Here is a 13,461-nt window from a genome sequence, read left to right on the forward strand (position 1 = left end):
GAAATACAGATTCCTAGGCCCCAAGCCTAAAGATCCAGCAGGTCTGGGGTAGAGCCCAGGAACCTGTATTTCTAACCTGTGACTTCCTGTAACTTTGATGCAGGTGGACCACAAACAACCCTTTGAAAAACACGGGCCTAAATAACCTCGGGTCCCATTCAACTCTTACACTCTCCTCTAACGTCCTTTCACTTTAAAGATAAGGATAAATATACACAATTTAACACCTGAACGAAGGTGAAAGTGTTATAAAATTGCAGCAATAGGAATGGATGATAAGAGCAGAAATACAGGCTTTTTCATTAACAAATTGTACATGTTGGTTTATTCTGCATATATCTGAAAAATATGAGTATAAAGTAATAAAGTAATATATCTGTGTGTGTGTTGGGGTTTTTTTTGGCTGCGTTGGGTCTTTGTTGCTGCACACAGACTTTCTCTAGTTGTGGCGAGTGGGTGCTACTCTTCATTGTGGTGCGCGGGCTTCTCATTGTGGTGGCCTCTCTTGTTGCAGAGCACGGGATCTAGGGGCGTGGGCTTCAGTACCTGTGGCACGTGGGCTTAGTAGCTGTGGCTCGCAGGCTCTAGAGCGCAGGCTCAGTAGTTGTGGCGCACGGGCTTAGGTGCTCTGCAGCATGTGGGATCTTCCCGGACCAGGGCTCGAACCCATGTCCCCTGCGCTGGCAGGCGGATTCTTAACCACTGCACCACCAGGGAAGTCCCTCTGTGTGTGTTTTAAATCTGATCATCTGTCTAGGTGCCATTTACAAGAATCATGTGGTTTACAGCCCCTCAAACTTTGGAGGCATCAAACCCATCTAGGGAGCTTATTAAAGTACAGGTATCTGAGCTCCAATCCTGAAGATTTTTAACTCTGTAGGCTTGAGGTAGGGCCCAGCCAGAGATGCTACTGCCCAACAAAATTTGAGAATTTGTGTACCACATGATTCTTCTGAACAGCACGTAGATCCTCAGATTTTAAAAAATTATAGTCAGATTTTCAGATATATCCAGTACATGAGAAGAAAAGTCTATTCATTTTAATTCCTTTAGCCTAACACTTGAGTTATTTCTCTCTTGTTTGAAAGGAATTTTCCTCACCCAACCTTAATCCTTTAGCCTCAGTGGGAGAAAACTTAAGACAAACAGTTGTTTAGGGTACAGTAGTTGCTCCTTGTAGAACAGTTTAGTGCCAGAAGTCTCAAGGGCCCCTCAAGTTTTTAAAGACTCTTGATGGTACATACATGAGTTAACTGGCAAAAGAAAGGAAGTCGCTAGACATGAAGTCAGATGGTGTGTAACACTTGTTCCCGGCCCCCCAGTGTGAGCTGCTTAAGAAACTGGCCTGACCACCCGATCTGAGTCCTCCCCAGGGCTGAGCCATTAGCCTCTGTGAGCTAAGTCCATACCTTCCCTAGCAGAGTGGTCTCACAGTTTTATGAAAAATCTCTGGACTAAAATTAAGGATCAGTAAATTTTAAATCTCTATTTTTAATGGCAGGTTTGTGGGTAAAACCTGTGTACCTATTCCAGCCTACCCTTAGGGGTGATGTAAGAATAGAAATACTTCTATGAGGAAACACTGTATAAATAAAGATGCTAGAAATTGAAAAAAGCCACAGCCCATTCACATCTTCAGACTACCTGTAGTGGCCTCAAACAGAGGGGTGTGCCCCATCCTCAACCCTGCACTATTAAGGGAGACCCCTGAAGACCTGCCTCTCAGAATACGGCCTCTGCTTTCCCCAAGTCACTGTGTGCCTTCAGGGAAGCTGTGTCCTAATTCTTTTATAGGAATCCATGATCTGCAGAGATTTCAGAAGCCAGATGATGCACTACTAGGCACCTTTGTTCCATAGGTGATGATCAGGACAAGTGACCAAGAGCAACCCCATCAACAACAGCTTTTCTTAGAGATCACTGACAGGATTCATTGATGTGGATATTTTCAGGAGCATCACTCAAGAAGACAAACACAGCCACTTCTTTTTGGGGTGGTGGAGAGGGCTGCAGAACTCTGAATGTATTGAAAGCCATTGAATCAAATACTTTAAAAGGGTAAAGTATATGGTATGTGAATTAGGTGGCAATAGAGCTACTATTTTTAATGACCAAAAAAAAAAAAAAAAAGATTAGCTTTGATGTCAAATGTATGAAGATGAGGTAGGTGAGATTCAGTATGTTTTTCAACTTTTAACCAGTTGACTTACCCTGAATAGTATAAATAAAGCCACCTGCAACTCCCTCCACACCTTCCATGAATTCATGAGGCAAGGCACCCTCCCCAGCCTGAAAGAAACCAGAATAGAAGTGCTTGGTGTTTTATTACTAAGAACACATTTCTTATATTTGAAAACTGATTTGGCACAATTCATAATGTGATGCCACAGCACATAAATCCATCTAAGATGCTGATGCACTAGACTTAGGCTGTCAGGATGACATCAGCATTCTAGTTTTGTCGTCTAATTCCAATGTCCAAGATCAGGTACACACAGTAATCTACGGATTAGTGTTCAGAATTCCAGCCTACATAGAATCACGTATTCTTGAACTAGCTACCAACACTATTACCAAGACCAATTTTCTTTTACATCCGAACTCCACCACTTAAAAAAAATTATAACCACCTCTGATTTCGTGGAGATTGAAAATGCCCGTGAGTTCAAATACACCCAAGCACATTTCAAAGTGATAGCTACCAGGCAGACAAGCCCTCTAAGCAAACAGTTCAGCCCGAGCCGTACTGACTACTGATGCTGCTGAAGGTGCCCACTGTACCAACAGCCAACAACAGTCCCTTCTACCGCCAAGGTGTGGAGCATCTTTGGTTATTACGAGATTTACCTCTTTTACCTCACAGGTTACCCCAGGCCCTTACTCAAAGTGAGGGACCTCACCTCTGTGTGTTCCGCCCCAACTTAACACCCTACCAGCGATCCAGCCGCTGCGGGCTGGATGGGATTGTCACAGCCACGCCTCAGCATGTTTACAGCGTTTCTTCTTGATGGGTGGTCAAGAGGGCTTACTGCCTGGGTAGTCCTCTTTGAACAGATCCTTCTAGCAGAGCTGTCCCTGTACAAAGCAATGTTTTAATAAGGCCAGTAGAGAGACAGTGTTCTGCAGTGACTGGGGGAAAATCGCCATTCAATTCAGAATATGGTTTGTAGCTGAATGTAGAGGAAATCTCTAAAGGTGAGCGCTACAGATTCCAACCTTGTACGTCTACAAAAGATTGCACACTCTTTTTTTAAAATTGTACAATCTATACTGTTTTGGCTTGTTTAGTACTTAACAGTACCTTATGTTTATTAACTTCTGTCTAAAAGGTCACAGCTTGGCTTTTATTTTGTCTTTAAAATTTTTCTGACATGATTACTTGCTGGCAAGGCAGCAAGACTTAGGAAAACTTCCAGCTCTACATGGGTTTCTTAGAATAGGCTACTAAGTTATCTGACTTTTTCTTAGGTTAGCTGAGTGTTTAAGCCATCACTGCCCTCCACAACCATATTCACCCCCAGAGCAGATCACTTGAGTCTTTACATTTAAATCTAACCCTCAATTCAGAAGTAAACTGATTTCCTTTTGTGCAACCAACTGAGCAGTATAGAATTCTGGCATGTTTTGCATATTTTTAAGTTTCATACACAGAAGAGGAGGCAAGATATTAAAGGCACTTGCTTTGAAAATAAGGAAAGAAAAAAAACTATAAATCCTTAAAACACTGTATCTTAAATAAAGGACTTTTCATAATCAAGGATGAAATCTGATACGTGGCCTACAAGGCTAAGGTTGTAATTACACATGAATTTGTGGGTCTATCTGTCTAGTGTCTTTTCCCCTCACTGGACTATAAATTCCACTGTGGGCCAGTAATGGGCCTGTTTTGCCCATGACTATGCCTGGCTCAGAAGTGTGCAGATGTTTTCTGAACATGTAATAACAAACCACATGATTTTCATTTCAAATTCAGGGATTAATTTACGTGAATAAGGTTAATATTTAACGGAATGTACTAAGCTTGTGACCTTAAATGCCAAGTGCTTTCCTAATCATTAGATCAGAGCATCAATTCTGTGTGAGAGCAGCACATGTACCACTTGTTTACTTAAAGTCACCATTTGAACTTTGCCTACATCTTCTTTTTCATCCTACACTTTGAGAATTTTATTGTCAAACTGTTTCAAATTTTAAGAAAATTTGGTAAATGAAAAATAAAAGTCACAAATCCCAACAACATAAATGAAAGTGAATACTCAACCTTACTTTCTAATACTTTTATCTATAGTATTGTAACTCACATCATACTATCAAGGTGAGACAGTGAATATTCTGAATACTATAGAGTAAGTGAACTTAAAAGAACATTAACTTAAAAACTATGAAGAAATAAAACATCGCACTTTCTAAAATGCACTAGACTTAGGCAAAACTATATATTCACTAAGGTTGAAGTTACAAAATCATAGAACATTTGAGCTTTCCATCTTTACTATGTGGTGCCTCAACATTTTCTAGTGTATATGTTCTAAAATACGTAAGATTCATTGTTCCATATGAGTTGATGTAAAAGTAAACTTAAAAACACTTGTACATATTAAAAAATGCTAAAGTGTGCTAAACAACCTTTAAAAAATGAACGACTTACTGTGATGACTCTGAGAACTCCTCCCCCATCATTGACTGTCACTTTGTGGAGATTTCTTGACACAAGGCCTTGGAGGTCTTGGCTCTCCCACACGATTGTACCTTCAAAGCTCTTTTGTGGAAAGATGAACAGTGAGTCAGTTTCTTTATTGCTGTCATTTAGGTTTTAAGTAAGTTTCTAGAGAAGAGTTTATTTTTTCTAAGGCACATTGGTTATAACTTTTACTGCCCACTAAGACGCCAATACTAACATTTTGGTGTATATCTTAGAGCACATCTAAAACAACAGTTACAAAGACCTTATAGACAGTTTTACATGCTGCTGTCATTTCCCATTGCATCAAAGGCATTTCCTTATGCGACTGCCGCTGTTACAACTGCTCTTTTTCAAGTACTTGTAGCAATACTGCTGAGTGAATGCATCCTGATTCACTCAGACATCTCCCTACCGTTGGACATCTGGATACTACCAAATAGCTACTAAAATAATGTGAGGCATGTTTTGGTGTACATGTTTATTTTTCCGCAATACTTTGTTTTTTATTTAAAATAAATTCCCAGAGGTGAAATTACTGGGACAGGAATAGAGATACTTTATATGGATTTTGGTACACACTGCCAAACTGCTTTTCAAAAACAAATTCTACCTGTAGGGTCATTAGCAATTTATGAGAATGCCAGTTGCATTGTCCTCTTCCCAGTATGGGATATTAGTAAAAGAAGTTAAGCTAATTTAGTAGATTTAAGGAAATGGTTCCTCATTTAATTGGTGATTCTTTTGATTTCTAATGATGTTTATGAATTATAGTCTCTTCTGGGAATTGCCTTGTCATGCTTCTTTGCCATTTAGCTACTGAGTTTTATATTTTTCTTATTAATCTGTATAAGCTTTCATAAATTATCTTAATACTGTATATTTTATATACTAAGAATGTTCTTTCAGAATTATTTTATTTATTTTTAAACATCTTTATTGGAGTATAATTGCTTTACAATGGTGTGTTAGTTTCTGCGTTATAACAAAGTGAATCAGCTATACATATACATATATCACCCTATCTCCTCCCTCTTGCGTCTCCCTCCCACCCTCCCTATCCCACCCCTCTAGGTGGACACAAAGCACAGAGCTGATCTCCCTGTGCTATGCAGCTGCTTCCCACTAGCTATCTATTTTACATTTGGTAGTATATATAAGTCCATGCCACTCTCTCACTTCGTCCCAGCTTACCCTTCCCCCTCCCTGTGTCCTCAAGTCCATTCTCTACGTCTGCATCTTTATTCCTGTCCTGCCCCTAGGTCCTTCAGAACCTTTTTTTTTTTTAGATTCCATATATATATATGTTAGCATACAGTATTTGTTTTTCTCTTTCTGACTTAACTTCACTCTGTGTGACAGATTCTAGGTCCATCCACCTCACTACAAATAACTCAATTTTGTTTCTTTTTATGGCTGAGTAATATTCCATTATATATATGTGCCACATCTTCTTTATCCATTCACAAATAAATGGATATTCCATGATCATAGATTGGAAGAATTAAAACTTGTTAAAATGTCCATATTACACAAAGCAATCTACAGATTCAGTGCAATCCCTATCAAAATACCAATGGCATTTCTTACAGAAATAGAACAAACAATCCTAAAATTTGTATAGAATCATTAAAGATCCCGAATAGCCAAAGCAATCTAGAGAGAGAAGAACAAAGTGGGAAGCATCATGCTTCCTGATTTCAAACTATATTACAAAGCTATAGTAATCAAAACAATATGGTGTTGGCAGAAAAACACACACATAGATCAGTGGAACAGAATAGACCCCCGAAATAAACCCATGCATATGTGGTCAATTAATTCACAACAAAGGGGCCAAGAATATACAACAGGGAAAGGACAGTCTCTTCCACAAATGATGTTGGGAAAACTGGACAGCCACGTGCTTAACATGAATGAAGCTGGACCACTAACTTATGCCATACACAAAAATCAACTCAAATGTGTTAAAAATCTTGAACATAAGACCTGACACCAGGAAACTCCTGTAAGAAAACACAGGCAGTAAGCTACTTGACATCCGTCTCAGGGTATGATTTTTTGGGTTTGATACCAAAAGCAAAGGCAACAAAAGCAAAAATAAACAAGTAGGACTATAGCAAACTAAAAAGCTCTGCACAACAGGGGAAACTATCAACAAAAGGAAAAGGCAACCTACTGAAAGGGAGAAAATATTTGAAAAATCATGTATCTGATAAAGAGTTAATATCCAAAATATATAAAGAACTCAAACAACTCAATAACAAAAAGCCAAAGAAGCCAGTTTTTAAAAATGGCAGAGTATCTGAATAGACATTTCCCTAAAGAAGATATACGGGTGGTGAACAGGTACATGAAAAGATGCTCAACATCACTAATCATAAGGGAAATGCAAATCAAAACCACAATGAGATATCGCCTCATATATGTGAGAACAGCTAGTACTGAAAAGACAAGAAATAACAAGTGTTGGCGAGGATGTGTAGAAAAGGGAACCCTTGTGCACTGTTGATGAGAATGTAAACTGAGGCAGCCACTACAGAAAAAAGTTTGGAGGTTCCTCAAAAAATTAAAAATAGAACTAGCATATGATCCAGCAATTCCACTTCTGGGTACTCATCCAAAAGAAATGAAAACACTAACTCGAAAAGATATATGCACCCCCATGCTCCCTGCAGCATTATTTAAAATAGCCAAGACATGTAAGCAACCTAAGTGTCCGTCAATGAATGAATGGATAAAGAAAATATGGTATCTATATACAGTGGAATATTACTAGCCATTAAAAAGAATGAAATCTTGCCATTTGTGACAACACGAATGAACCCCAAGGGCATTACACTAAGTGAAATAAGTCAGACAGAAAAAGACAAATACCATAAGGATCTCACTTATCTAAAATAATCAAAAAGAACTGAATTCACAGATACAGAGAACAGATGGGTGGTTGCTAGAGGTGGGTGGTGGGAGGTGGCTAAAACGAGTGAAGGTGATCGAAAGGTGCAAACTTCTGCTTACAAAAAAATAAGTCTTGGGGATGTAATGTACAGCCTGATGACCGTAGTTACTAATACTGTATTGTATATTTGAAAGTTGCTAAGAGAGTAGATTTTTCTTTTTAATATATTTATTTATTTATATTTTTATTTTTGGCTGCATTGGGTCTTCATTGCTACATGCGGGCTTTCTCTAGTTGTGGCGAGCAGGGGCTACTCTTTGCAGTGCGCAGGCTTCTCATTGCAGTGGCTTCTCTTGTTGCGGAGCACGGGCTCTAGGCGCGGGGGCTTCAGTAGTTGTGGCATGTGGGCTTCAGTAGTTGTGGCATGTGGGATCAGCAGTTGTGGCTCGCGGGCTCAGCAGCTCCGCAGCATGTGGGATCTTCCCAGACCAGGGCTCGAACCCGTGTCCCCTGCACTGGCAGGCGGATTCTTAACCACTGCGCCATCAGGGAAGCCCCTAAGAGAGTAGATCTTAAAAGTTCTCATCATAAGAAAAATTTGTAACTATGTCTGGTGATGGATATTAACTAGACTTGTGTTGATCATTTTGCAACAAATACATATATTGAATCATTTTATTGTATACCTGAAGCTAATATAATGTTGTATGTCAATTATATCTCAATTAATTAAATAAATAAATTTAAAGAGACTGCCCTCTGAGTTGAACTAATTAAATTCTTATAGGAAAAGAAACAATGTTTCCAATAACTGGGAAGAGCTCTAAGGTTGAAGCTTAATTAGTAAAATCAATACCTTAAAACACTATAGGAAAGCTGGTCTAAGAGAGAATTTTGGCAACAAGTAGCAATGTCTAAGGGGAGATGGAATAATTGGAAGATATAAAGCACTCTGGTCACATCCTACCTGAATGAGGCAGCTCTCAAAAACACCCACCACCTCCCACTGCTGTAACCAAATTCAATTCCCAAACCAAGTACAGTTCAGATTGTTTTTTAGGTGCCTTGACATATCAGGAAGGAGGTTCCTAGCTAGTGGCCACAAGAATTCAAACCACTCTAATGAGTTAACACCCATCGAACATGAATCAATAGACATTCTGGTTTATACACTCCACACGGTCAGCATTAGGACCCAAAAGCTAAGTCCTAGACCCTTGACTGTGTGAGGCTGCTTTGGGTTAATCAGGTGTCTTTCTCCTGGCAACAACGACCTCTTCCCCTTGGGATACTTTACTTTCTTCTAAAACTTTAATAGTGATAAAGTTTGGAAGGACTGATACCAAATAAGTTTCGGAGAAAGAAATTATAGGACTTAGTGACTGCTTGGATATGAGAATTGAGGATTAAAGCCCACGATTCTGGTTTGAGTGCCTGAGAAAAAGGAGGTACTATGACCCAAGACTGAAAATACAGGAGAAGATGAGAATGGGTGGGCTGGAGATGCTATCACCATAGAACGCCCAGGGGACATTCCAAGTGGAGGAGTTCAGTAGGTGGCTGAAGTGTGTATGGAGTTCTTAAGAAATCTGGGCTGCAGTAAACAGGTGGTACTAGATGAAACTGTCTAGGAAGAATGAGTAAAATAAACAGAAGGCTGGGTGTCAGATCCTAATGATTAATGTTTAAGGGGAAAACGAAAGAGGAGATAATGAAGTTACGTACTGGGAAGAAGGACTGGGCCAGATTAAGCTGAACCAGAAGAATGCATATCATATAAGCTAAGAGAAAACTGCAGTCAACTAGGGTAAGGACTCCAGGTAAGTGTCCCCTGGAGGTGGCAGTTAGGTCACTGGGAATCTTTGCAATTATAGTTCCAAATGAACCATACCAAAGTAAAAGCTATAGTGACCTCAGAAAAGCTTCACCTTGAAACTACAAATCTGGCAAATATGATGACAAATCAAGTAATTCTCTGTCCAGTCCATTCAACTGACACTTGGCACCTGACTCTGCCCGGCACCCAACTCCATTTTGTTTGACTGGGTTGTGATATAACATCAACAATGTTGACTAAACTGAGTAATTACCAGAAAAACTCATTGGCCCAAAAAGTGATCCTGCTTTTTTATTCACTCAACTGATAACCAGTTGTTTTTGTTATGAGAGGAGGGAGGGGCTCTACCTTCTCCACCTCCCCTGTACCTGCTCCATGGCACAGTTAAATTTCTATTCCCCACTTCTCTCACATGCCTCCTTTCTACTCTCATACAAAGTAATCACAAAGCTAGGAATCTCTGCAGATGTGAAACAGCTTCTTTATGGCAATTCCCTGCTAAAATCATAAAACCAAAGGAAAAGGTAGGAAAGAACAGCACGGTATAGGTTGGAAAAATGAGCTCTCATAAGTCCTCTCACCCATAACGTAAGTGAGCTATGTGCAACCTATGCTGTCCATTCTTCTGTGTCCTATTTCTAACTCGTCATCCAAACCAACAGAGTAGCTTAAACATACACAGTACTTTTGTACCTGTAACTGTTAACGATTTCTTGTGGATTGGAGAAATGACTACCTCTAAAGAATTTCAACTTTCATAAAAAATAAGTATATAAGTACCCATGATACTAACAATACTATCTCTAGTGACTCAGGTTGAATGAAAATAGTCTTTTTATTGAAATTAGTTTCAGGTTTCAGGTGCACTAAGAGGAATATGAAATTAGAGAAATAAATATTTTAAAAGAAACACATAGCTGTCTCCATTTAAATTTGTGACCCCCAGTGAGATTTATGCTTTAGTGAGTCACACGATGAAAACAGTGCAAGAGCCCTGCTTAGCTGACAAAGCCATACTGCTGACGTTACTCTAGCCGACTGTGAAGTGTGGAAGGAATAAGATGATGAACAAATCAACCACTTCTCCCTCGCAACTGGGATCAACAACCTGTTTTTCTTCGGGCATTCTCTGCTGATGACAGGCAGGCAAACTCATTCAGCACTATCATTTTTTCTGTGCAAATAAGCCCAATTAGGCTTGAGGCAGCAAAAATGAGTATCTATATAAAATTAAACAGGTTTTCAACAAAAATAGGATTTTGTATAAAAGGAAAGAATATGTTCTCTTTAAAAGTTTATTTTTTTCTTTTAATAAAAGCTGATATATATTTATTTCAGAACATTTAGAAAATAGATACACAGAGAGAAGAAAATAAAAATCATCCATAATCCTACTCCCCCAGATGCAGACACTATTAAATAACTACGTGTTTATAGAAGGAAAAAATGTTATTCAGATGTAATGAAAAACCAAAAGCCAGTTTAGCTTAAAGCGTCAAGGGAAATAAAGATCACAAGGCTTTAGCCAGTAGAAGTCTTAATAACTAAAACAGCCACTACCTGACTTGGCTGAGTCCTTCCTGTCCTGAGTACCTACTGCCATATATACCATCCTGAACACTGGCAAGGAAGGCAGCTCCTTGCCCCAACCTAATTTTTATTCTGAAAAGCTTCAAACCTACAGAAGTTGAAATTACCACCCAAATCCCCTAGACTCACCAGCTGTTAACATTTGGCAACATGTGCCTTTTTTTTTTCTTTTTTTTCTTTTTTTTAACTTTTGGGCCGCGCCGCACAACAGGCAGGATCTTAGTTCCCAAACAGGGATCCAACCTGCACCCCCTACAGTGGAAGCGCGGCGCCTTAACCACTGGAGCGCCAGGGAAGTCCCTGGCCACATGTGCTTTATCTCTGTCTCTAGACACACATACTTTTCTCTTGTTCTTTGTTGTTCAATCGCTTGAAAGTAAAATACATTTCACCTTGACTTCAGCATGTATTTCCTAAGGACAAGGACATTCTAAGGGAAAGTAATGGTTTTTTGTCGATTCATCAAAAACTGTAATTCTTTCTACGAGGCTGACCAAGATAATGGAGCAGGCCCCATACGACTGTGATTAGCCTGAAGTTAATATTACAGCTTATCTTCTTTCTCCTTGCCCCACACTGTGACTCCTTCCTCTTGGAGTTTCTCTACCTGCGCACCGCTGACATCTGGGGCCAGATATTTCTCTGCTGTGGGGACGTGTCCTGTACGATGTGGGATGTTCGGAACATCCCTGGCCTCTGCCCACAAGATGCCGGCGCTGCTCCACACTGCTTGTCTCCAGACACTGCTAAGTGTCCCCTGGGGCCAAACGGCCCGGGGGAGACACACCGCTTTTGAAGAACAGGAACCACAAGTCCAGAGGAGGACCAGCAGTGAAGAAGACAGCTCACATTTATTTACCAAATGCTCACCGTGTGGTGGCATGTTTTAAACATTCTCCATCTAGGAAATCATTTATGCCCTAGCGTAACCCTCTGAACCGGGTGCCTCTTACAAAGGAGGGAAGAGACGCAATGAGGCGAAGGAGCTTTTGCTCCAGGTCACAGAGCCACCAAGTGGCAGCGAGGGACTCAACCTCACCCACAGGAGGCTGCTCAGGGACCTGCACCCCAATGTGCCACCCCACGCTGCCTTCCAGGCGCGGCAGCCTTTCCTTTCCTGTTTGTGCCAACCCGCGTGAGTCGTCTGTGAAAATCAATCCCCCAGCAGGCTCCAGACCTTTCTGGAGAGCACCTAACACAATGCTAGTGCTCCTGGTCCCCTCAGAATCACACTCCTCTCCCCTGGGAATCACAAAGTCTGAGTGAGGTTCTGCCCATGCTGATTCTGAGTAGAAAGGCAGGACTCTCATTGATGACTTGCTTCAATCCTAAAGGAGCGGACCAATCAGTGCAGGAAATCTGCTTCTATCTGTGCCTGGGACACAGCAAGTTAAGCGGAATATCAGTGCTGGCTCTTCTATCCTCACTTGGACATAAGCTGCTTTAAGGGCAGGGATCTTTGAACTACATCTCAAATAGCCCCAGTGCTTGGCATATACTAAGTTCTCAATAAATATTTTGAGTCAATGAGTAAACAAACCAAAGAGTGGCTTCCTTCAAAAACTGAGATCCAACACTTGGCCAATACTACTTAGTTGAGCCACTACTTTTTTTTTTTTTTTTTTTTTTTTTTTTTGAGGTATGTGGGCCTCTCACTGTCGTGGCCTCTCCCGTTGCGGAGCACAGGCTCCGGACGCGCAGACTCAGCAGCCATGGCTCACGGGCCCAGCCGCTCCGCGGCATGTGGGATCTTCCCGGACCGGGGCACGAACCCGTTTCCCCTGCATCGGCAGGCGGACTCTCAAGCACTGCGCCACCAGGGAAGCCCGAGCCACTACTTTTAATTAAGAGTAAGAGATACCTTTGATGGTACATACTTCATTTTTAACAAGAAAAAAAGTTCATATATGAAATTTTAAAAGGTCATATAGGTAAATAGGCATTCTCATAGAATGTTGATGATTATTCAAATTGACATAAACTGCTAAACTGTCCTCCAGAAAGAAACTATCTGCCTCAAAAATGTGCAGAAATTTGAACCAACAATTCATCCTAAAATAACCAGTTATGTACACAAAACAGAGTGTAAGGATGTTCACTAGTCTTTTTTATAACACTGAGAAACTGGAAAATTTTTTCCAGTCTGTTTTAGTTTTGCTTTTCTGTAAAATGCTTTTAAACAGAGGTACCCATAGGTGAAACAAAGGAGCTCCCTTTGACAGTCACAGAATTAACATGCAAAGTTTAACTACATGTACTCAACTCCAAAGATACACAGCACCTTATAAAATGTGTGACTTTGCTGTTGCATAAATGTGGACAGCAACCCACACGCCTGGTGGTAGCAAGATGTTTCCTGGTTAGCCAGCAGGGCTGGTCAATCATCCAGCTTCCACATCTTATCTTAATTCAGCGTTCATGTCCCCGGGGGAACTTGTCAACTAGAGCTCATCT

The 13,461-nt window shown here is 40.5% G+C and overlaps 1 protein-coding gene across 2 annotated transcripts in view; it reads right to left on the minus strand.

The window, feature by feature from the left end:
• B3GALNT2 (beta-1,3-N-acetylgalactosaminyltransferase 2) overlaps positions 1-13,461 on the minus strand; it is a 58,798-nt gene that overhangs the window by 10,300 nt on the left and 35,037 nt on the right. For both annotated transcript variants that reach the window (XM_060108080.1, XM_060108070.1), the window contains exons 6-7: positions 4,649-4,759; positions 2,211-2,289 (exon numbers count right to left, since the gene is read on the minus strand). In XM_060108080.1, the coding sequence (XP_059964063.1) occupies positions 2,211-2,289; positions 4,649-4,759 (190 nt within the window). The remainder of the gene's footprint in view (positions 1-2,210; positions 2,290-4,648; positions 4,760-13,461) is intronic.

The sequence above is a fragment of the Mesoplodon densirostris genome, chromosome 1 (genome assembly GCF_025265405.1).
Source record: "Mesoplodon densirostris isolate mMesDen1 chromosome 1, mMesDen1 primary haplotype, whole genome shotgun sequence".
NCBI classification, from domain to species: domain Eukaryota; kingdom Metazoa; phylum Chordata; class Mammalia; order Artiodactyla; family Ziphiidae; genus Mesoplodon; species Mesoplodon densirostris.